This window comes from Homalodisca vitripennis, chromosome 2 (assembly GCF_021130785.1).
Source record: "Homalodisca vitripennis isolate AUS2020 chromosome 2, UT_GWSS_2.1, whole genome shotgun sequence".
NCBI lineage: Eukaryota > Metazoa > Arthropoda > Insecta > Hemiptera > Cicadellidae > Homalodisca > Homalodisca vitripennis.
The window spans coordinates 108196180-108222116 of record NC_060208.1 but is presented as its reverse complement, the minus strand read 5'-3'; the positions used below and the strand labels follow the sequence as shown (position 1 = coordinate 108222116).

The following is a 25937-nucleotide window of genomic DNA, read 5'->3' as shown; positions in this document are numbered from 1 at the left end:
AGATTTTCAACTACAGAACTGTAAAACTAGAGCTTTTTCATTTCAGGATGTGGTGGTGACTCTGAAGGATATGGTTCGCTATCTCATGGGCAGTCCAGCAGATCTCAAACTTAATAGTCCTCTCAACAATGTGCTGGGAAAGTTCTTCCTTTTCCACATAGACCTCTGGTGGGCCTTTCTTGGTAGGTCAAGAATATCATTACCATAATAAATTGATTAATTCTTGGCCAAATCGTATGACCACATATTTCTTGCTGGGTATTTACTGTGGATTTGTATTCTTTCTATCTCATGATGTCTTGTTGGCTCGAAGCTGTTTATAGATTTAGTATTGGTACATTTAAGTCTTTAATCATAGAGTAACATTATGTACAGAGTGGACTCGAGTGAATGCTTTTATGTGTTTACAACAGGACTGATACTATTGGTAAATGTCGCCCAACGCAGAAATTAATCATCATTTCAGCACTGTAATTGCAATTTCATCCCGTATCATACTTTGTTTACAATAAACTTTCTTCCAAACTCTAACATCGGGCACAGTAAATAGCATAAAATACATTGTTCAGAAAACATAATAACTTCTTTATAATTTAATGGACCTTAAAAGTAAAAAAATTCCTTGAAGCTAATGCATGTAAAGAATTATAAGAAGTTATTTTATGCCTTGAAGTTGGCAACAGTTTCAAAACAAAGCTACTATAGGTAATTTCTTTCTCCCACCAGATGGGCATCTTAACAATTTGCCGATCTATCCTACTTGATAACATGAGCTTTTTAACATTTGTGAAGTGTAGTAATTTCTTTTTTTTATTTAATGTACCACTAAAGATTACTTTGAGTATTATTGTAAAGTGTTTGATTTATAAATAGATAATGAAAGTGTAATGTTTTAGTATTAAAAAATGATTTACTTGTTCATTAAAGTTCATATTCCTCTGTGGACTGTAGGCCTATTTCTTCCATAATGGAATATTCATTTACTATATTTGTATGGATAACAACATAATTTTATAATGATTTGTTTCATTGTTTCTTATAATTTGGATTACATTTTACTGTTTTTTAAAATTATTCATAGAATAGCAAAGGTCTTCATTTTCATGATCTATAAAGTGCTTTTTATATTTCAAAAAAAAAAAAAAAAAAAAAAAAAAAAAAAAAAAAAAAAAAAAAAAAAAAAAAAAAAAAAATACTATGTTTAGGTTTCATATTACATCATGTTTTTTAAAAATATATTTTTAGCTATATCTCAACATATTTCATATATAAAATAGATATGTTTTCTAATGAAATGTGTTATAGAAAAAAAATGTCTTTTATAATTTATTTTTACAATAAACTATGCAACATTTTAAACAAAAATATGTCAATGAGCAGCCCATTACATATTATGATATATTTAATTTATTACAGTACCCATAGTATTTTTATTTTATACTTATTTTACATTACCAAATTTTGAATGTGGAATATATTTTCAATAAAAATATAAAAATTCAGTAAAGGGTCTATTTTGTAGCTTGTTTTTGGGATGTTTACTCAAAAATTTGTGTTTCCATGGTATTTTAATTTTCTCTTTTGCCTTAAAAAATTATATCTTTATAGCTTTGGTTACATACAATTTTATTTTCTAATGGGTTATATTTTCGCAATATAAAAATATTTTGTTTATGTTTTACACTTACACTAAAGTATTAAAAGAAACTTTGTATGCATTCACAATTCTGCAACTTATAAGTTTTTACTAAACATCTTACAGAAATTAAAATTTTTATTCTTTCTGTAAAATTAAGAATAATCTTTTTTTCTGCATAATATTCTACACATTTTGGCTATTTGGAATTTTCTCACATTTTTTACTGCTAAAATGTGTCAAAGTAAAAATTTGAAAAAAACATTTGTCCTGGTTCTCATTCTTCTTATGACAATGTATAGTAACATTTATAAATTATAGTTACTGTTTATAAAACTAAATTTCATGAGGAAAAAATTATGTGCTCTACACTGTGTGTATTAAACAGGTTTAGTATTTTTTTACGGATTGTTAAAAAAGGCTTTGAACATATACAAAAACTGAACCCCATTTAAGAGATTTAGCATGGCTGATGTGCTAGGATTTATTGATGTAGTACTACTCGGCCACTAAATTGCCCCCCTCCTAATACAGCAGCTAGGCATAAGGAGTTCAGATGTCCTGATGATGATTCCAAGTCCATTCTCTCATATCATGAGTACCATGGTTGAATGTGCAGACTACAATTGTCACACTGGAATTCTTGGATATTTTTCTGTTGTGTTATTTATGTTTTTCCAGTCCAAAACATTGTATCCACAGCCCAACTTGGGGATGGCAAGCTTGTGGATTCCTAAGTGGAGGGGGAGTTCCCATAGATTCTTCAAGCTTTCCTGTAGAGCTCAATAGGTAGATTTTTCTTTAGAATGCTCCTTGGTGACTGGATAAAACAGATGCTGGTCCTCATGTCGTAGGTGTAGGGTTTGTCTAATTCTGAGCTTTTAATACTCCAGCTCTTCTATCTGGCTGAACTTCTTCCTGGAGACTGTCAAAGGGGCATATTGAGGTCCTTAGACATTTAGTGAGATAGTGAGTGAGTGGTCCGATGACATAGTCATCGTGAAGTCAGTTTGTGAACTCATCAATGTAATTGAGGCTGACATGAATGACTTAATGGATGAGTACAGTCATGACCAGACAGTTGGCTTTGTGTACTGTATCTCCGCTGATCTCTGTGATGATAAACAGATGAGCGCAGGGGTTGCGCTGGTATTCAGAGACCGTTTCGGGAAACCCACCCAGTCACATTGCTCAACGATTTTTTGACTTATCAGACAACCAGGTTTGGAGCATCTGTTTACGATCTGGTGACAAAAAAAATATATCATCAAAAGCCAGAAAAGTGTGATTGTGATACCGCTTTCACTAAACTAACGGAAGATTTTAAAAGAAGGAAACTAAGAACACTGATCTGCTCTCCAATGGGATGTGTACGGGACCACATTACCATAGAACATTTTGTGGCTAATCTCTATTCTCTTTCCAAAAAGCTTCAAATGCCTGTGTCAAGATAGTTACAACTGACGAAGCATCTGCTGGTAAACTTAGAAATGGACTGATGCACTCTGATTTTGTTGCAAAATTGAAGTGTGAAATTTCTTTACAATTGACTCATAACTAAAGACCCTAATGCTCTAAATGCTTCTATATCAAATGATGTGCTAGAAGTCAATGTGGCTGATACTACACTGCAAGACACGTTTCGGAACATTTCTTCTGTAGTTTAATACATTTAAGTAATCACGTCTTTTCACCTAACCCAACTATTAATAAGTTACCAATTTAGCCAATGTAAAACAGGAACTAGCTCAATCACTGAACTCCGCACACTTCCTGGAAATCCATCTAACCAGCACTTCAAAGAGTTTAATATAATATTTTTAAATATACAAGGTTTAAAAAATAAAATTGATTGATGTCTTAGCAAGTTTTTTGATTAGTATGCCTAATGTGCATGTAATCTGCCTGTCAGAACATTGGCTTGGAAATGATGAAATTAAATTATCATTTCCAGATAATTATTACTGTGCAGCTGCATATTGCAGACAGAACCACATTAGAGGGGGGACATCCATATTTGTAAATGGTAAATTTAAATCTAGGGAGTGGGATATTAGTGGATTTTGTGATGAATTAAACTTTGAAGCCTCTGCTATTTTTATTGATGATCTTAAAATATTGATAGTATCTTTGTATCATTCTCCAAATGGTGACCCCAATATATTTTTATGCACTCTTGACACATTGCTGTCATATATTACGCAAAAGACTAATTGTGATATTATTGGGAGGTGATGTTAATATTTGCTTTGATGTTACAAAAAACACTGCAACAGTTGGTAAACTGCTTAATATCTTAAGACAGTATGATTTTTACTATTTAAATAATACACCAACTAGAGGAAAAAATTGTCTAGATAATGTCTTTATAAGAAAACATTCTCTCAAGACAGCCTCAGTCAGTACATTCAAATTCCCATTCTCTGATCATGATGGCATCACTGTCAACATTAGGATGAAAAATAGAACATTTACTGAAAACGATTACAATAATTCTAAAACTGACTATCCCATTAAATTGTTTATCCCTCAATGTGATTTTGAAAATCTGTCTTCAAAGCTAGCTACTTATGAATGGAAAAATTTAATATATCTAACTAAATTCAAGGGTGCGGAATACATGTTTGAGTCTCTGTTTACTGTTATCATTAACAATATAAATTTTTTCAAAGTATTAAAAAAATTAAAACCGAACAATTATCCAAAAATATTAATAAAATGTGGTATAATGACAATTTAAGGAAAATGAAAGAAACATTATTGTTTCTTAGTGACTTGATAAAGGGCAATCATAATAAAAATGTTTCCTTAAGAGATAGGTATAATGAATTAAAATATCAGTATAAAAAGTCCATAAAAGAAGCAAAACTAGCAAATAATGTAAATTATATAGAGCAAAGTAGTAATAAATGCAAATCGGCTTGGTGTATTATAAAAAATAATAATGCTCAAGTTAATAATTTCAAAACCAAAATTGATCCTGATACTTTCAATAATTATTTTGTAAATTCTGTAAATGAAGTTAAACGAAACATAAAAGCATCTGTAAATAATGTTCAAAGTTATGAGTTGCTGCCAGCTATTGTGTCCAACCAATATTTTTCTTGGAAAAATATAACACCAGAGAACGTTTTGAAAGCCATTAAAAAATGAAAAATTCTGACAGCCTTGATTTTTACGATATGTCAAATAACTTATTAAAAAAAATAGCTTTAAGTTTGGTAAATCCTCTCGCAACCTGTATCAACCAATTACTAAAAGAGGGGGTGTTTCCTAGACAACTTAAAGTTTCCAGAATTTGCCCAATATATAAAAAGGGTCCGAAGGATGAGCCTGGGAGCTATCGTCCCATTTCTGTTGTTCCAGTCCTATCAAAACTGGTATCAACGCTGGTCTACGAACAGATTGTTGATTTTTTGGAGAGCAATTATCTTTTAAATGCATCTCAATTTGGTTTTAGAAAGACTAAATCTACTGTTGATGCAATAGATGATTTGATTAGACAAATTAATCAGGTATTTGAAAATAAGGCTTTTGCTCAGGTCACTTTCTGTGACCTGAGCAAGGCCTTTGATTGTGTTAACCACTGTGATCTTATCACAAAGCTAAATTATTACGGGTTTTCAGATCCTACATTGAAATTTTTCAAGTCTTATTTACATGATCGACAACAGATAGTTACCATCAATGGGGTAAGGTCCAAGGACATTACAGTAAAATATGGTGTCCCACAGGGCTCTGTCCTTGGACCACTTCTATTTTTAATCAGTATAAATGACACCTTTCTCAGTGACAGCTAAAACTATACTTTACGCTGATGATACAACTTTTATTAACATTGCAAATAACATTGGAGAACTCTCAAAATTTTCAGATGAAACCTTAATAGGTGCTTCCCAGTGGTTTCGATCTAATGGATTTCTTTTAAATGAAGAAAAGACACAAAATATAATTTTTAGCTTGAAACCTTATTTGGCCCCTCTTGATAACAGTTTTAGCTCCAATGTAAAATTTTTTAGGAATGTATATAGATAACCAACTAAACTGGAACCAACATACAGAATATATAAGCAAGAGGCTTTCTAGAGTTATTTACCTGTTAGGTCGCCTTAAGAGTGCTGTTCCTAAAAACTATGTGAGGACTGCCTATTTTGCGTATTTCCAAGCAGTTTTACGATATGGTTTAATATTTTGGGGCAACTGCTCAGGAACTGAAGACATCTTAATTCTTCAAAAAAAAGCTATTAGAGTAATGACTAATTCTCAACCGCTGGAACATTGTAAACCACTTTTTATTCTGTTAGAGATTCAAACTGTTATCAATCTATATATATTTGATTTAATTAATTATATTCTAAAAAATCCAAAATTTTTAAAATTTAACAACGAAATTCATTCATATAATACAAGAACTAAAAACAATGCTGCAATTGGTTATCACTGCCTCAGTAAAACATTAAATAGTCACATGGTGACATCGCTGAAAATATATAATTTTTTAGAACCTCTGGTAAATAAGTATCCACATAAAACCTTCACTAAGCTTTTTTATAGTTGGCTTTTGAAACACCCTTTCTATAGTTTAGACGAGTTTATGGAATTAAAAAACATTACATTTTAGATACATTACACCAACAAAATTTATAATGGAAACAAATCTGTTAAAATTTAAAAAAGAAGTCGAAAGATTATTTAACTAATTTGTCTCTATATTCTTTTGAGGAATATTTCAATACAAAAACCAATTAATTCATTTAAAGAAGAATTGAAGATAAATTGTTAAGATGTTACGATTGTATTTTTTTACTTATATTTTAAAATTAATATTAGTATTTAGTTTTATTGTAGTGACGCTATTCTTTGTACCTTGTACATATTACAGAATAAAGTAGTTTGACTATTGACTATTGACTATGACTAGATATATAATAATTGTTATATGTAAATTTTGACAATTATAAATTTACTATTTAATTTATATATCTAGGCCTAGTTTATTTTAAATTGACCTTCACTGATTAATTTATGTTACTAAAGCACTGTTTTTATCTTTTTTTAATGTTAGTTTAAGTTTAAATTATTTTGATAAAATTGTTTTATTTTGACCATGCCCTGGGCTGCAATATGACATTGTCAATGATTGTAAGAATTTGAACGACAAATAAAGATTGATTTGATTTGATTCATAGTAAACAGTTCCTTGTAAGCCAACATTGTGAATGTAACAATATAAGAAAGAAATTTTAAAAAAAAATAGAAGAACCTGGAGAAACTTCTGTAAAACTATTAACTCTTTACCACAGGCTGCTAAGCTTCATAAAAATCTCCAAACTGACTACTTCATACTCTTTGGGTTTATTACTAAAGGCTAATGGCAGCTGAACTTGGAGTAGGAAGGAGACGTAGAAACTGCTGCTGGAGATGCACTTTCCAGACAGACTCTTGCCACAAGATGAGAATTTCCTATTCCTTCTTGGGAGAGTGGACCAGTCGGAAGGTTGCTAAGTCCAGACAACAATCAAGAAAATCTTCACTGCAGAAAGGATTAAATGGGCTCTTACATCCTTCAAGCCCTTCAAATTGCCAAGGACATATGGAGTCTTTCTGGCTCTTCTACAAGAAGAGTTGAATATTCTCTTAAATAACCTTATAACCCTGTTCAGGAGCAGCTACGATTTTGGATATGTTTGAAAAACTGGAGGACAGTACTGGTGGTGTTTGTAAGGAAAAAAGTGGACTCATCTCAGCCTAAATCATACAGGCTGATCAGCCTAACCTCCTTCATGGTGAAAACTATGGAAAACATAATAAATAGACACATAAGGTATGAAAACTTGTTGGTATGCCCACTCAGTCTATATCAATCCATACATTTAAGATAAATCAAACACTACCCCTCTCTATAGTTTAGTGGATGTGGTGAAACCTTTAAGGAAAAGGAAGCCCTGTTAGTGTCTTTATGGACATTGAAGGAGCTTTACTCTGAGTAACTCAAGGATCCATGGAGGCAACAATAGAAAGATTTGAAGTTTTATCAGATGCTATCAAGTATATTGTAACCCTCATAAAAAGTTATCAAGTAAGAGTAAAGCTCGAAGAGGAATCTACTACTATTATGGTCCTCAAGGAGGTGTACCGTCTCCCATTTTATGGGCAATGGTGGTAAACAAAATCTTCACTAAAGCAGAAGAAAGCAGTACTAGAATGAAATATTCTGAAATGGTCAAGTATATAGAAGTAGTTATAGACAAAAGGCTCACATGGAATCCTCATATTGAAAATACTATATCAAAAGCAATAAAGGCTTACAAAAGACTCTTTGGATATGAATGGGGATTAAAACACATAATGATATATTGAATCTTTGAAACCATAATAAAAACAATGGTCACATTTGTAGCTCTTGTATGGTGGCCAAAAGTAGAAAAAATATAGTAGCCAAGAGGCTACAGAGTCTTCAAAGGCTAGCCTGTGTTAGCATTACCAGGGCAATGAGCTCCTGTTTAACTCTAGCACTAGAAGCAGTACTGGGATATACTCCTCTAGGGCAAGATTGAAGAAAACAACCACATTAAGTACAATGAAGCCGCTGAGTTGAAAGCTGATCAAACCTTCTTCCTCAGAAAGACACTTAATTAATAATACAGGAATTTCCTGAAGTTGAAATGATGACCTATGTTTCTGATAGTATGTTTAAGAAATACTCCTTTGAAAACCACATCGTGTTACCATAGAAAACAGAGATAAATGAAGCATGAAGGAGGCCTACTCTACTGAAGGTGTTCTGATGTTCTACACTGATGGCTCACGCCTATACTCTAGGGCAGAATTTGGAGTATATGGGCAAGGAGCAAAATTGCTAGAGCTCTTAGGGAAACACACCATGGTCTTCCAAGCAGAGGTCATGACAATCGAAACACACAAAGTATGCACAAAACCTAAAGGCGCAGAATACTTAATACTATCAGACAACATTAAAGGCACTCTTAAAAAGTGAGAATCTGTTAAATTGGTTGGCAAGTCAGAACTATCTACACAAAATATATATGTAGGCAACAATCTTAAGTTAATCTCTCTCATATTAATCATTAAAAAAATTTCAATTCTCTTCCTAAATAATGTTCCACGTCTCTTTAAAGATTGGAGTGTTTAGTGTCACAAAAAATTACAGAAACACATCTTTGAATGGAATTGAGATCATTGGGTCTTAGTAAAAAAATAAACTAAATGTCGTCAACTAAGAAATATTTCAAATTAACTGCTTTAACTAACACATGCCAAATGAAAATTATGCAACCAACAGAGTAAAGTTACATTAAAAATGCTTTTTAAGATAAAAATAGTATTTAATTATACAATTTTATTTTTTTGTATATAGTTGAAGTTTATTTTAGCTGGATGTTTTAGGTATCTGCTATTGCAATCACCATCATGATGGAATTTCTAGGAAATTAATTTGCATTTTCTCCAATCCCCAAAAAAACCAAACTCCAGGAATCCAAATCCACCAAAATCTGAAAATTGTGTATACAGGTTGAATAAAATATATTAACTTTTTAATGAACACAACATAGAAATCTGGGTAAACAATTGCACTTTTTTGATTAGTATCGCAAAAATACACTTGCTCCCAAAATAACAATTTTGCACCAGCTTAAAAGCTTTAAATGTAAACTCCCATCAAGTTACACATTGTAGAAGCCACTACAGAATGATGACTAATTCAAATTTCAAATATCCTTATTACTAAAACTTATAAACAAATTTATGACATTTAAACTCATTTTAAAGAATTATTTTTTGTCATAAAAGTAAAACAAATAGGTGTTACAAATGAAAATTTTGTAAAATATAAGTTTATTCGGGTTAGCTCAGTGTTTTCATAACAGATGCCTAAACTTCTCCCTGTCGATGGTCTCACAATGTACTAACCTGTCACAAAATTCTGGAGTGGCAAGTTGGATGGATTTCTGCAGAATTCAGTTTTTCCAATTTGATTTCTCAATTCGTTTATGCATCGTGGTTTTGGTTTCTACTCATTGTATTTAATGTAACCCCACATAAAGTAATGTTGAGCTTTTGCACCACAGATGAAATTTGGCTTTCGTAAGTAAAACAAATAGGTGTTACAAATGAAAATTTTGTAAAATATAAGTTTATTCGGGTTAGCTCAGTGTTTTCATAACAGATGCTTAAACTTCTCCCTGTCGATGGTCTCACAATGTACTAACCTGTCATAAAATTCTGGAGTGGCAAGTTGGATGGATTTCTGCAGAATTCAGTTTATCAATTTAATTTCTCAATTCGTTTATGCATTATGGTTTTGATATATACACATTGTATTTAATGTAACCCCACATAAAGTAATGTTGAGCTTTTGCACCCGTGGGGGTTCACAGCACCTAATATAATAGCACCTAATATCACAGCACCTAAAATTGAACCGTCTAATAAGGCCGATTCTCATAGCACCTAATATTATAGTACCTAATCTCACAGCACCTAAGGAAATGCCCGAGAGTTGCATGGCACCTCAAGATCGTGCTGGAGTGTTATAGCAACCTAATATCACACCACCTAAAAGGGAGTGGTGGGGATCGCCGGAGGGGTAGGCCGCCACCACTGTCCATGGGCCAGTGGGCGACCGTCCGTTGAGTCGCGTGGGTAGGGGAGAGCTTTGAGTTGGTTATTGACACGTGCTGTGCGGGTTGCATTAACACGCTCGCTGGAAGAATTGAAGGCGGTGGACGTTTTCATTTTGGATTTATAAATGTTATTGTTACCGGATCCCGGCGACCTCTCTCACACACACTAAACATCTCACTTAAAACATCTACCACATTAAAATATACCCCTTTATTACATCTGAAAAAGTTTGACGGTTTTAGGTAGTATTAATCCATATATTATAGCGAAAAGTGAGATATTTTAGATATTTTTATTGATTGTGATAGTCTAAAATATGAAGAAAAACACAGTTTTTTTGTTTTAAATTTAAGCTTTTTTTCCAATTTAACTCCTCCTAATTCAAAAATAATTACAGTTAAAAATATAATATATCATTTGTTGTATGTCTCTTAAAGAACGACATACTGATAAATTTAGAGTTCTAAGTTATTAAAGGCGTAACAAGTTTTTTTGGGAAACTCATTAGACTTGTATTTATTTATAAATCACACAATTTTTATTACTAATTATCTTTACTTATGAGTGAGGGTGCAGAACAAGCGAGGTACACAGTAACTGTGCCGGAACCTTACTACAAGATGGCATGAAACATACCAACTTACCACGTGTGCCAAAAACACAAGATAAAATATCGACAGTTGTATTTTCACACAAACCACAACAGGAAAATGTTTAAATTAGGCTTGTATGATTCTGGTAAATATATTAATTCAAGAAAGGCAATTAAATTATTTATTTACCCAAAACAAACATTAATTAAACTTATATTCGTAAATTCACTAACAGATAATTTGAGGGAAGTTAATATTCCTCAAAGCGAAGCGTCCGAATACCTTCCGTAAATCTTATCATCATCATCTTTGTTATCGGTGTTATATTTACACTGTTTACCTCATGTTCACTGACACAGCCGTCCGCGAATTTCTGTCCCCCAGTCAAAATATTAGTAGTCTCTCTACAGCCTCCCCAGCAATCATTTATTGGTCCCAAGCGTTATCAATAACTATTTTTTTATTCTCTACAACTTTCATTCAACAATCAGGTGTAGTCCTTTTCCAAAGCTTCTTTACAAATTATGTGATAGAAGTAATAGTGAACGAAATTATTTTTGCGATATGTAAATTAATTTGAGCCCAAATTAGTTCTATCGCGTGGAGCTTGTCTGTCAATAGAAGTTCGGCTTTATCATATCTGAACTAAAGTGACTCCTTTCTAGTAAACCATCCTGTAATTTCTGCTTATATCTTTTGCTCCTAGGTGCTTTTTACTTATTCATTTTGAATTATACAGTGTATTATACATAACAATAACTACATCTTTCATTAATATAATCCACCCATAGGGGTAAGAAATGGACTTGGAATTCCTTAGAAGAACTTCCCTATGTCCTATGTACATAAAATGTGGCACACACATGCCTTATGACTTGCACAGAAAAACAATAGCGTCTTTATGAAGATCAACTACCATAGCGACTGAAATATAATTGCAAACCCTAGAAAAAGTATATTATTATTTTTCATCTTCCCGCTATCCGAAAAAAGTTAAAATTTTAACACACACACACACACGCGCGCGCGCACAGTTCTCGTCATATAAATTGATTACAAAACGTATATTAAAGAAGATAAACCCAGATTACTGGTTTACATGGAAGTTGTACCCGCTATAAAAACTACGTTTTGCTTTGTAAACTTCCCGGTATCCTATGAATGTAAAGTTTGACATACATGTGTATTATACATTAATGGCAAACCAACTCGGGGAGCCCATTGTCTTGATAATGTTATTTTAGTCTGCCTAGATCAGGTTATTTCATGCAACATCTTTGATTTTTCTTTCTCGGATCGTAATGGGCTTATTTTAAATATTGAAAAGAATACTTTGTCTGAAACATCTAAAACCTTGCTAAATCCAAAAGTAAAAGTGACACATTTTATTTTAATTCTTCCAGAATCCTCTATTGATGGTCTGACAAACCATTTGTTTTCACATGATTGGAATGTCTTACTTTGTAATGGAAGAGTATTCTCTACCCAAAAATTCGTTCATGCATATTTCTCCATTTTAGTTAATAAACAAACATTTTACTCTACAGTTAAAAAAACAACGTTCCACAGTTTAGTGAGATTAAAGGTCGAAAATCAAAACGATTGGTATAGTGGGGAACTGGACCAAATGAAAGGAACTTTTGTTTTTGGAGAAATCGACAAAACTTTCTACTAGTGATAGGCTTCATATTAACTATGTAAATCTCGAGAAATGTTATAAAAAGTCCCGTAGAAGAGGCAAAGCTTACTCATAATGTCGCAAAAAATAGAAAATAGCAGTAACGAATATAAGGCCTGGGGATTTGATAAACGAAAATACAAAAATTTAGTATTTCAATCAGCATTATCAATAAATATCACTCCAGATAACTTAAACCATTTGTTTTATCAATTCGGTTAACACCAAATAAAGGGTAGTATAAAAAAGCCTCATGTTAATAGATTTGAGCTTAATAAGAAATTACCATATTGAAAGAAACACATTTATCTTTGTAGAAGTCTCGATTGATGAGGTCATTAAAGCTGTCAAAAGAGTTAAAAACTCAGAAAGCAAAGACATTTATAACTCATCTAAAATTATAATAGTTTAACGAATTTACCATACGTTTTTTGAAACCCATTAACTATATGTATATCTGCCCGATTCTTAAGAAAGGGTCTAGGAGTCTCGCTGAGAGCTATTGCCCAGTAAATATTATACCTGACCTGTAATAATAGAAACTGTTTTACATGATGAACTTTTTGCGTATCCGGAAAATAACAACAATCTAATTTATTATAATAGAAGAGAGGTATATACACCATTGATGCAGTTTATTCACTAATTAAGGAGGTCCTAAACACTTTTGAGATTAAAGCCTTTGCTCAGGCAACATATTTTGACTTGAGGCAGGACCTTAAAACTTAACTATTACGGTATTAAAGGTCCGGCTTTAAATAGTTCTTTAAAGACTATTTATCTAACCGCAGGCAAAAAGTTTGTTTGTATTAATGGAAATCGGTCCAACAATTTGGTGATCAGGAAATGTTGTACCTAAGGGTCAGTCCTGTGCCCTATTATGTTTTTATTATATACAAATTAATTTCCTACCGTTGTTATAGTTTCAAATCTCTTTTAAAAATGCTAACGACACAACTCTGTAGAATATCCATACAAACTTTGACAAACTACAAGTTCTTGTCATTGAATCAGTTGAGGAAGCCTCAGTGTTGTTTAGATCAAATGGATATTTACTAAATGAAGTCAAAACTTGTTTACTTTACGACAAACCTCTACATGACACACCAAATTATTTCTTTTCTTGTGCTAAATTTCTAGGAATATTTTGGTATAGTAATGTTTTTTACTTAGACGTATTATAAATTGTGTTACTGAAAAATATGTTAAATCTGCATACTATGCCTATTTTCAATCAATAACAAGGTATGCCTAATATTATTGGGGAATAGCGCTAAAATTAATGAAATCATTATCCTGCAAAACAAAGCTATCAGAATAATAACAAAATCACAACCTCTAGAACACTGTGAACCACTTTTTATTAAGCTTCGGTGGAAACTTTATATAAATTTATATATTTTTTGACTCAGTATTGTATATTACAAAAAACATGTCATCATTAATTTTGACTAGCAACTTGCATAATTATTATACCAGAAATAAATATAATATTTATAACAACTTGGATTTGTAGATATTAATATTCCAGAATATTAATATTTAAATTTATCAATGAGACATCCAAGACGATATAAAATATTTTTTTATATTAGTAAGCTCCGAGTGAATATTCAGTAACAATTTATTACTAAAATTTGTTAACTATTAAATATAATCTGATTTGTCTAAAATAAAAATCACAGTTCTAAATAAAAAATAATGAATTTATTTTAAAACTGGCAAATCAATAAGTTCAACGTTTCACAATTTTTCATCACTCTATTTTCCACAAAGAATTGACAAAACTTTTAGTAAATTTAAAAAGTTTCTTTGGCAAGAAATAAAAAATTATTAATCAAATACATCAAACTAAAATCAGAGCTCTCTTCTAAAAATAAAATAATGAAGTTTTAAAATAAAAATCAAATACCACTTGGAAATAACTAAAATAAAAATGTTCACTTTTAAGTTCACTGAAAAATTAAAAATAAAAATTTAAACTTCTCTTTCCACTAGTTGAACCTTAACTTTAAAAGTCTCTGAAATTCAGATTACAACTCTCTCAAAACAATTATTAAAGTTCAATTAATTACCAATTAACAATTCAAAATAAAACAGATCCAATTAAATATTAATAAAGTACCAAATATCAATTAAAGTTATTAACAAAGTTCAATTTTAATTCACCTTTCTTGCAAGTATGAACCAAATGTAACTTGTATGATTCTATTATGCTCTATTGTTCATCGAGAATTAATTATGCAGATTGCTCTGTAGTTTCACTTTACGACTTCAGGATCCCAAACCTCTGTTCTTTAAACTTAAATCTAAATTGGATCAGGAGATTGGAATAGCTTTTGAGTGACTATCGATTATCTCTAGACTGTTTATTATGTCATATAAAAAATAATACATAGATATATTGTCCAGTTTTTCAACAGAAAATTGCGTGCGAAGCCGCGGGTAACTGCTAGTATACACTTGTATACAGAGTGAGTTTTATGTCCTAGGACACTCGGATATATTTAAACGGCCCGAGATATCTATGTGAAACCTTGACCCAACCTATTATAACATATTTATTTAATTTTTCAAGTTGTTGAAAATTTTGCCCCCCTTTTCTAAAGGGGGGTAAAGGGGGGCAACTAAACATTTTCAAATACAAACCTCTATCATGTGACCCCTCATTTTAAAGGGAATAAAAAAGAAATCCAATAATGCAAACTAGAGGTCTTTACGTTTTATTTTAACAGATTTTATGACAAATTTACAATAATAAAATCAGTAACTGTCTTTGTCCTGTTTATCGTAACATGAGTCAACACTAACGCAAATTCTAAAAACAGTTACCTGTTTTAATGAAGCAGGTGTTCAAACTGTTCACCTTCGGCTGTTTGAAAATAATGTTATAATAGGTAGGGTCAAGGTTTCACATAAATATCTCGGACCTTTTAAATTATATCCAGGTGTGCCAGGACATAAAACTCACTCTGTATATATATATAAATTTTTTGCTGTCTACATATCTACTGATCACGCACTGTTCTGAAAATTTAATTTGTATTAAAATGTTTCTGCCTGTTTTAAGAACATGAACTAAAAGTGTCAACAACTGTTAAATACTCAGTTAAAATTCTATTATGAAACAATAATATTAGAATAGTTTTCAAATTGTAAAATATTCCAGGCAACTGTTTTGATCCACCCTCTTCTTAGAAAATTTCTTCACATTTCAACGGATTAACCAAAAAATGTTGTGATTCATTTTTATGTATAATATGTAGGCTTTATTTGTAATCGTAATATGGGATATTATTTCATATAAGCCCATAAGCCATTTGAAAGAATTTAGACATCTTCACCTTTTTAAAATATATACTCATGCCATTGATAGACAACAATAAACACTTTTTAATAGAATATTAAAAATAATATTCTTAAATCAAATTTTTTTCAAGTTCAAGATCAAGTTCAATCTTCTTTATTATCTCAAAATACATATAAAAATACAATTTACCTCCCAGTGCACCTCAAGCGGCGCGAGCGGGAGTTCAGTTGAATCATAATTACAATTATCTTAGTGTTCATTGTCCAATTCATATTTCGATAACATTGTCTTCACTTAAACTAAAATTCATAAACTACTCAAAAGCAGTGTAAATCTAATAAATGGTATACCACGAAGATTATTATAATATTACTTAGAATAAAGCAGCATTAACAGTTATATGTGCAAAAACAATGTAATTATAAGCATTACAAATTTACAAGGAATAATAAATAGATAAAAAATAAATAATGCAGTGATAACGATAATAAGTAATAAATATTGCAGTGGTAAACAATAGAATCTGACATTCCCAAACCAAATGAAAAAATAGTCTATGTATAAATAATCCAAGTGTGCAACAAGTAGTATAAAATAATATATGTAACTTTTCTAACAGTACAGTTTTAATACATTTTTAAGCAAATTCCTTTGCAAAGTTATTTGCTTGCAATGCACAAAAATAATGAAATAGCAATGCAAATTGACAAGATATAACAAATAAATATATATTGTAGGTGGTTTGAAATTTAATAACGTTCAATAAATTATAATTATAAACTATAATAACAAATAATTTAATAAACTATAATCTAATAACAAATAAATAAACATTCCAAGTGGCTACAAATATTAAATAAGTATTTAATAAATAATTCAGTAATAACAATAGTACGTAATAAATATTGCATTGGTAAACAATACAGTTTAAACATTTACAAACCAAATAAATAGTCTAAGTTATAACAAGCAAATGTAAATAATATATATGGCTGTTATATATGAAAACTTCAACACATATTTAAAATAATTCTTTTGACAAGTTATAGCTTTGATTTTAACATTCTGTTTTTTATAAAATATAACCTTATTTCCAAAGAATCTCACAAAGTCATTAAACACTTTTGGGCCAAGATAACAAAAACTGATGTCTACTCGATTCCTTGGTAAAAAATTGTACCTCGAGTAAAATATAATTACTAGATCTGGTAGTTCTATTTGATGGTTTTAGATTTAACATAAATAAACTCTTGTGGACATACACAATTGGAGGCGTACTTATAAATCTGTGTGAAAGTTAAAATATTGTGTTCTGTAAAAAGGTAGCTCACGCTTTCATTATATTTTACATTGTATATATTTCGCAATGCATGTCTTTCGCTCATTACAATAGGTTTTAGAACAGTGGCATATGCACCTCCAAAATGCAATATCCCATACCTCATGGTATTCTCAAACCATGACACATACACCTGCTTCAACTGGTCACTCCTAAGAACATTTTTCAAATAGTTAAAGTGCATAGTTTTATTTTCCTTAACCTTTTTGTTACATAGTTTACATGTATATCTCACTTTAAATACTCACCAATATATAAATCTATGTATTTAACACTTTCAACCATTTCTATACTAGAACATTCACAGCTACTCGTATATATACATTGATGGAGTGAAAACGCAATTCAACATGTCGTGGAAATATTCTTTTGTTTTTTTATTATAAAAAATGTAATACACTTAGACTTATTTACATTTACAAGCAAATCTATTACTGATTAACCAATTATAAATCTTCTACAAGTCATCATTGATTCTTTGAAATAATGAACGTCTATTGTAGGCCCCACATGCAAGAGCAGTGTCGTCTGCGTATGCAAAAACAGAAGAATTAAGAACCATGTTAAACGTATCATTTATAAAATCAAAATCTAATGTTTCACTATACTGGTTGTTAAATTTTACAGCTTGCTTTCTTCCCTTTGCAGAAAGACTTAGAATTTATATCAATTCTCCAACTTTTTCACAAAAACTTTACCTTCCACAGTCCAGACAAAACGTCAATTATGTTTCTTGAGTTTCTTTGCACGAAATAACAACTCTTTGTTATGGGTTTTAAGTGTGAGTTAACATAAAAATTTGTTTCTGGAAACACCTTTAACAAAGTCCGTCGGGATTTTATTTTAAATTTTTTACACTTATGTAGCATGGCATCTCTAGTCTGTCTGCTCTAAAATTGAACAACAATGGGCTTTGGTCCCTTTTCCCGCTTTGGTAGAATCCTGTGCATTACTTGCACATCAGTGGCAAAATTCAACGGTATACTGGACAACGCTGACAGATTTCATTAGCTGACCTCAGGAAACTCCATCAATCTGAATATTTTAAATTTCTATTATATTGCTCCATATTTTCAAGTTTGGTCTTATACTCAGCAACACATTTTCTTAAATCACTATTTTGTTGTTCAAGGGCAGATTGTGCGGACTGAAGGTTTTTTAACTTCAGTCAAGTACGTTTCAATTTTCCCCTCGTACTCATCAATCTTGTTAGAAAAAAAATTGTATGGACTCCTTAAATTCACCCATTTGTTTCTTAAAAATAATAACATATTTTTCAAATTGAGCCTTAACTGTATCCTCCATTTTGACAAAAAATTCTTCGTGCAATCTGGCCAAAATTTCCTTAGTAATTGTTTCTTTTTGCTGTTTACTCTTACCTGTGCAGCAGTTTCTTACACTCCCATGATTCACGACGTGCTTGTCCCATGCGATTCCATGTGCTTTCTAAAATATCAGCACACACGAAGTGTAGATTTGTTTTACATTGAGAACAAACAGCATGTTCACTCACATGAGGCAGAGGATCGTCGCAATCGGCACAATCACTCATCTTGATAACACGGAGAACAGCATTGTGTTAAATATTAAAACTAATATAATCTATTTTTTTTCCAGTTGGGATTTTTTTTACTATAAAAAGATCAGGTTAGTTTTCGTTAATTAATGGAATGAAAAATAGAAATTGCAGTTTGACTTATAAGTTTATGTAGTAATTATAAAATGAATATATTTTTTAATGTAATGTAATGAGCCCGCCTATTTATTAACGCTTCATGAAGAATCGAAAGGCTTTATTGAAATGGTTTGTTGTGCGTCCCGTCTGTGCGATAACTCTTATTATAAAGGTCCTAGTGACTTCAAACTTGGTACATATGCTCTTATATGGTCTAAATAAGAACTCTATTGATTTTTAAGATGAAGAAGAATCGTCTGTGCGCTACCACTTATGTTACACTCTGTCGAGTCTTTCCATGCTTCTAACATCGTTCGGGTTATCTTAAGTAATCTCGTATTTAGTTCACAAAAACAACATATATGTATAGTACTTGTATTCATTATAACACTTATCTTACTGTTTGACATGAAATAGCTAGCTTTTTCAGCTGAAAGTTATAAAACTCGTGAGTCAAATTTCACTGTTATAGAACATCGGGAGGTTAAAAAGCTAAACTATAGTTTCTAATGGTTGCAATTCCCTATGGATGTTATGTTTTAATCCAAATACTTTTTGCTTTTTATTTAACTCATGGTGCTTACGTGTGTTACATTTTTACGAGTACTTTGTGTGATGTAGGGAAATTGGAGAAGGCTTTGCCTATTTTTATAGAGATTTGAATGCAAATTATTACCGGTTTTTTCAGTGCCACGATATATAAGATTTGAACACATTTAATTCTAATGACGATAAAAACTATTATAAACTTATATAAAAATGTGAAACACAAATGAAATTAGATGAACAAATCATAGACATTATTGGATTATGTGCAAGATTTGCGGTTTGGCCTAAACATTCATTCAAAAATTCAAGGTACTTAATATTTGGTGCCATCATTACTTGTAATCAACAACCGCCGCACGCCATACGCACGGACCCTTCCCTTGTGCGAGTAGACAGACTGTCTACTCGTGTCGCCTCGCCTTGTGCTGTAATGGCGGATCGTCGGTAGCGGGGTGAGGGGCAAGGTTGGATTCTCCTCCAACCGCTCTGACCCCACCAAGACCCCTTTGGAACAAAGAGAGAGGTGCTGTAAACACTGAAACTTGAAACAGTCTCACGGCACCTAAACGAACCGCGGATCGTTGCACAGTACCTAACCTTATAGCGCCTAATATCACAGCACCTAAACGACAACATTTATGCTGTCGGTGGTATGAGATTAGGTGCTATGAAGCCACACCACAGATGAAATTTGGCTTTCGTAAGTACAGCTGATGATGGAATTATGCCACAGTAATGCTCAGGTCTGATTTAAATACTCTATGACATTTATATTTGGTTTAATAATAGACTAGAGAATTACTTAAAAAAGTAAAATTTATGTAAGGACTACATGAACAACAAATCGATTAGAAAAATTAAATGCTAGTTAAATCATCCACTTGAGGGAGAAATATTGTTTCTTCTATAAAGAAGCAATGTAAATTTGTCTCACAAACTATTTTCTGATGTCAGGATACTCGAGACCATTGTTGGAATTTGGGTTCCGTGTGTTCATCTGGCTGGGATCACTGGGACTCTCCTTCCAGATAGCAATCCTCGCTGATCTCCTTGCTGTCGCCAGCTTCCATGTGTACATCATCTATGTGTACGCTGCCAGGTCAGTACACGTGTAGGCACTTTAACTACTGTGATGTTGTGATCATTGATTTGACTGTTGAGCAATCGGACAGACTTCAGTGTGCACAGAATTACTGTATCAGATTTATTTTAAATCTCAGACATCATGAGCATGTTTCACAATTTTTTCAGCAGTTATCACTCATGAAACTTCAAGAACTACGCTGATTCCATATTCTTTCCATTCTACATTCAGCTATCAAAATGAAAACTACTATTTATCTGACCGATTACTTCAATTTTATCTCTGATATTAGTGAACGACATACTAGAAGTGGAGCCACTTTACTATCAGTTCTAATTCATAGATCAACAATTTTTAATAGGTTGTTTACTGTTCAGGCTTATTGCCTTTGGAACGCTCTCCCTGGTGATATGAAAAGTATTGAGGGTCATGCGTGCTTCGGGTGAGGGCCAGGGATTGCTACTGGGGGGACGGTGGGGGTGATGGGCGTTGGTGCTTGCGGTGTGTGTGAGGTCAGACAGTGTGTTTGGAGGGATTGAATGTATTATTGTTCTTTTTATTTTCTCTTATTATTGTTAGCTTTTTTTTGATCTTTCATTAAGAATGATATTTCTAAGTCTGCGAATTAAGCAATTTTGTTTACATTTTATTATATAGTATAAGTATGTTAACAATTTACATGTTTCTGTATTCAATTATTGTAAATTTACTATATATGATATGAATTTGAGTGGTAGAGAGGGCTTTACAGCCCTAACTCTGCCCCTTTAATAAAGGAATTTTTCATTTTAATTCATTTTTATATAAAAGATAACACCTGGCACAAGGAGGGAGTTTCCTACTAGTGGCTGTGTTGATTCTAAAGTGAGGTGACCAGGCTCACCACATCAGCTTGGGTTATTCAATTTATAACCACAACCACTAACTCGTTTTCCCTCCCATTCTCTCGCTCAGATATTTTTTATTTCCATCTCAAGGGAATGGGTTCTGTATCAGAACTTTAAAAAATTTTCCACAAGACTCCCAAAACATGGAATTTTGCTTCCATGACTCAAAGTAAATTCTTAAGTGTAGGTATGGCTGGTAATGTGCTGCAAGCAGTCATTGCAGAACAAGAAAATCCCAATAAGTACACCTAAAAACATGCTTAAAAGCGACCCAACTGCCTTCAGCCACAAAAACAGTATAACAGTTACCCCTAACTCGCAGTTAAATTTTAGTCCGAAGTAAAGAACATCATTATGCACTGGATCTGAATGGCCCTCCTTCTCAATATGGCCCTCAATAAAAAGACGATTAAAGTTATTAATTTTATAAATCCTTAAATAAAAAAACAATTGATTCGAAACAGCAAAAAAATAGTATAATAAACTATTGGTGAAATAAGAAATGGTTCCTACAGGAACCCAGAAACTACAAAAGTTTTAAAATTCAGTCAACTCCGATTTTCTAGGGAGGAGCAACCGTGTTTTGGATTAATCGGGGTAAAAAATCTCAGCAATAACAAAGAAATAACATAATTTTTTTGGCAGTTTTCCTTCATTTTTATTTAAATCTAGTTTTAATAATACTAACTGTAAATATCATATAAAAGATTGCTATGCAGCATTTGTAGGTAAGAGGTGAGATGATGTTTTAAAATAGCAAGTGGTGGCAAACTTGGCAATGTAGTGAGCGTAAAAAGGCAGTCATAATAACAACACACAAACAGACATAAGTAGCCTGCGCGACTGCTGTATTCATCAGCCTATTCACTAATAGCAAGTGGTGACAAACTTGGCAATGTAGTGAGCGTAAAAAGGCAGTCATAATAACAACACACAAACAGACATAAGTAGCCTGCGCGACTGCTGTATTCATCAGCCTATTCACTAATAGCAAGTGGTGACAAACTTGGCAATGTAGTGAGCGTAAAAAGGCAGTCATAATAACAACACACAAACAGACATAAGTAGCCTGCGCGACTGCTGTATTCATCAGCCTATTCACTAATAGCAAGTGGTGACAAACTTGGCAATGTAGTGAGCGTAAAAAAGGCAGTCATAATAACAACACACAAACAGACATAAGTAGCCTGCGCGACTGCTGTATTCATCAGCCTATTCACTAATAGCAAGTGGTGACAAACTTGGCAATGTAGTGAGCGTAAAAAGGCAGTCATAATAACAACACACAAACAGACATAAGTAGCCTGCGCGACTGCTGTATTCATCAGCCTATTCACTAATAGCAAGTGGTGACAAACTTGGCAATGTAGTGAGCGTAAAAAGGCAGTCATAATAACAACACACAAACAGACATAAGTAGCCTGCACGACTGCTGTATTCATCAGCCTATTCACTAATAGCAAGTGTTTTGATTATGGCTATTTTTAGACTCCCCTTTTGTTTTCAAGGATTTGAGTAGAGGGAGGAGGGTTTGCCAACTGAGCCCAAGGTCAGAAATAAATCAGTTGAGTGATTTGCTAGGTTATTTGAAGGGGCAGGAAGACAGTTTGCTTTGTGACAAAATGGTTTTGCAGAAGTTATATTCAACAAGAATAAGGAAGAAAACTGCTGCAAAAGCACAAAAAATCAATGATCGATATCTTTCAATAAAATAATAAGTAATCAAAACTCATCAGTTAAATTGTAAATATTGTACATTGTATATAATTTTCATGGGTATTAAATTGTATTACTTGTGTTTATTCTCAACCAAACATACAATATAAATGGATCAGTAATACTCTCATTAGGTATGTTTAACTGAAAACTATTTTATTTAGCAATTGATTACTAGTTTGATGTTATTAATGGCTCCCTTTGTTTTAAGTGTGTTTTTGGGTTAACTGTGGTTCGCTTGCTGTTGATTACCATGGATAATCAAGAGTTTATAAAAATGTGGGTTTTACTGTAAGTAGAAAGATCACATGCTAGTATACAGTTTTTCAACATAAATTATGATGTGTGACAGGCTGTATCATGCACAAGTGATGGGGCTTGCCTCTCTCTCCAGGGTGTTTCTGGGACGTAAACGCAACCCACTACCAGGTCGTGTGGACTCCTGCCCTTATTCCACAGAGCAGCTTCTCATCGGTACCATTGCGTTCACGGTTCTACTGTTTCTGCTGCCCACTACCCTAGTCTACTATGTTGTCTTCACTGTGGTCAGTGTTCAATATTGATTTGATACTTTTCAGTTCGGTTTATAATGCATACATGTATATTTAATCTAATTAAGTGTATTCATCAACATGTTTGACAAATGATATCTTCCTTGGGATCCCCACACACTTATTTCAGTGTCCCTACCACTTCTGGAGACAAACCTAAAAGGGTTTTATTATAATAGACTTTAATTGAGACATCATATTTTCAATAACTTACCTATTAACTCAAATCAGTATCTTTTTACTTATAACAGTGAAGTAACTGTTAGGAGTCCTGTCGTGCCTGAAGGCTACAATAGTTGCTTCTGTAAATCTTCTGTATTAAAGAGCTGTGGCTCATAAAGGATGATTTTGAAAAATGATTTACTAGAGAAAACATCTTATTGTGATGTCTAGAATATAAACCTATTTAGAGGTTTGTTAAATAGGTTGTATTTTCACACACACCATATCTTCATAATATCTGTTAGTTTCTTACTTCGAAAATTATTTAGTTTCCAACATCAGATTTCAACCCTACTAGTCTTTAAAAACATGGCTTTTTAAAATAAGTTAAAATCAACAAAGAATTGCTTATTTTTTATTTTTGTACCACACATGTTAGGGTAGACAAGATGGTAAAAATACCTCATTTTACATTGCTGAATTAAAACCATGAACTTTTTATACGTTTTTATTTTTTTCTCAGTAGGGTGAGTGCACCAGTGAATGACCGTTTAAGAGAGTATTTTATAAAATATATTCTGTGATTCATGTATGAGACTATATAAAAATCAGTGAATGGTACGATTGTTGCTTATTGTTTATTTTGCAGAGTATATATACTTTAAAAGTGTTTTGGTAATACTTAGAAAATGTAAATAACATTTTACGTACAAATTTCAGTCACCTCGTGAATGACCTGCTCAGCACCAATAAATGACTAATGGAGCACCAGTAAATGACCGGTCATTTATTGGTAAACATTACTATTGCATGAGCGGCCGTTGAATGGTATTAGCGGTCATACACTGGGGCTGATAGAATAAGGAAATAATAGGCTAAATGAGTAGGCTATTAGGCAAGTTTTAGATAAAAAAAATTTTATTAATAAATTTTATAAAATCAGAAAAATCAAAATCTCTTTATTTCCATAAGTACAAAGTATTGTCTAACATTGTTTTAACAGAAGATTGTAGAAATTGATTTTGACATTTAATAATTTGGTTTAATTGTTAAAATTGTTCATTTCAGGAATTAAGTATAGTCCTTTATGTGCAGTTTCAGTTGGTGGACTCATCTTCTTGATGATATATTCCCTTTCTTTTTTACATGTCATATCTCTATTAGGAGGACAAAAACACCTCTGAGATCGACCAATCCTATCCCAACGCCTTATTGTGTAAGAAAGTTCACTTTTATCCACAATTTGTCCAGGGAAGTACTGATCTGTCAACACAAACTTCACTATGACGTAGGCATTCACTAGAAAATCAGGATCTGGTCCATTACCTATTGAAGGCTCAAGATAAATTTTTCTTTCCCCTGTTGTCGATTTCTTTGAAAGTATTTTTTTAACACCTTTTTCGTTCACCTTTTTTGTTTTTCTACCTTAGTATTTTTTAAAGCTAGTTTTTTTTTTAGTTCTCTGTCATTTTTTCTTTTCTTTACAGACTCTTCTTTTTCTATTTTAATGTTTTCTTTCTTCAAATAATATTCTTTCCAGCCAGTAGATGTCATAGCATAGGGGGCTTTTTCAAGAGTTCTTTTTTTCCCTTTTGTTTCAATTTTAGGCCAATGTAAATGTTGTTGAAAAACGTCTATGGGCCTAGTTTCTTTTTCCAAGTATGTTTGTAGTTGTAAGTCATTAACTTTTAGGACTTGATCAGAAGCAAAGCTTGTGCTTGGTTGTAGATTTACATAGTCAATCACAGTTTCATTTGATAGAAGATCATAATTCAAATTAGTCTCCACCCCCACTACTTCAATTCCGCCACAGGTATTCATGGGCTGGGAATTCTGAATTATTTCTGTATCTTCAAAAAGCCCATAGTCCATGTCATCCAACACGATGGCATCAATAGGAATCAACATACTTGAAATATCTGCTGAATTACCAGAAGATAGCTCTGTTGCATTTGTTTCACTCTCGTCATGTATGATTTGCACTTTCTCACTTTCTGATGATGTTATTTCTTTTAAGCCTTCCTTCACCACTTCTTCTAATCCATTTTCAATTTCTATTTCTTTATGTATTTCTTCAGCATCTTTCTCCAAATACACTCCTTTTTGAATTT

At 32.3% G+C, this 25937-nt stretch overlaps 1 protein-coding gene across 1 annotated transcript in view; it reads left to right on the top strand.

Moving 5' to 3' along the window:
- The window catches only part of LOC124354550 (phosphatidylinositol N-acetylglucosaminyltransferase subunit Q), a 41843-nt gene that overhangs the window by 8186 nt on the left and 7720 nt on the right, over positions 1-25937 (top strand). Inside the window, exons 2-4 of the mRNA XM_046805090.1 lie at positions 47-182; positions 20381-20525; positions 23466-23658. Of these exons, the coding sequence (XP_046661046.1) occupies positions 47-182; positions 20381-20525; positions 23466-23658 (474 nt within the window). The remainder of the gene's footprint in view (positions 1-46; positions 183-20380; positions 20526-23465; positions 23659-25937) is intronic.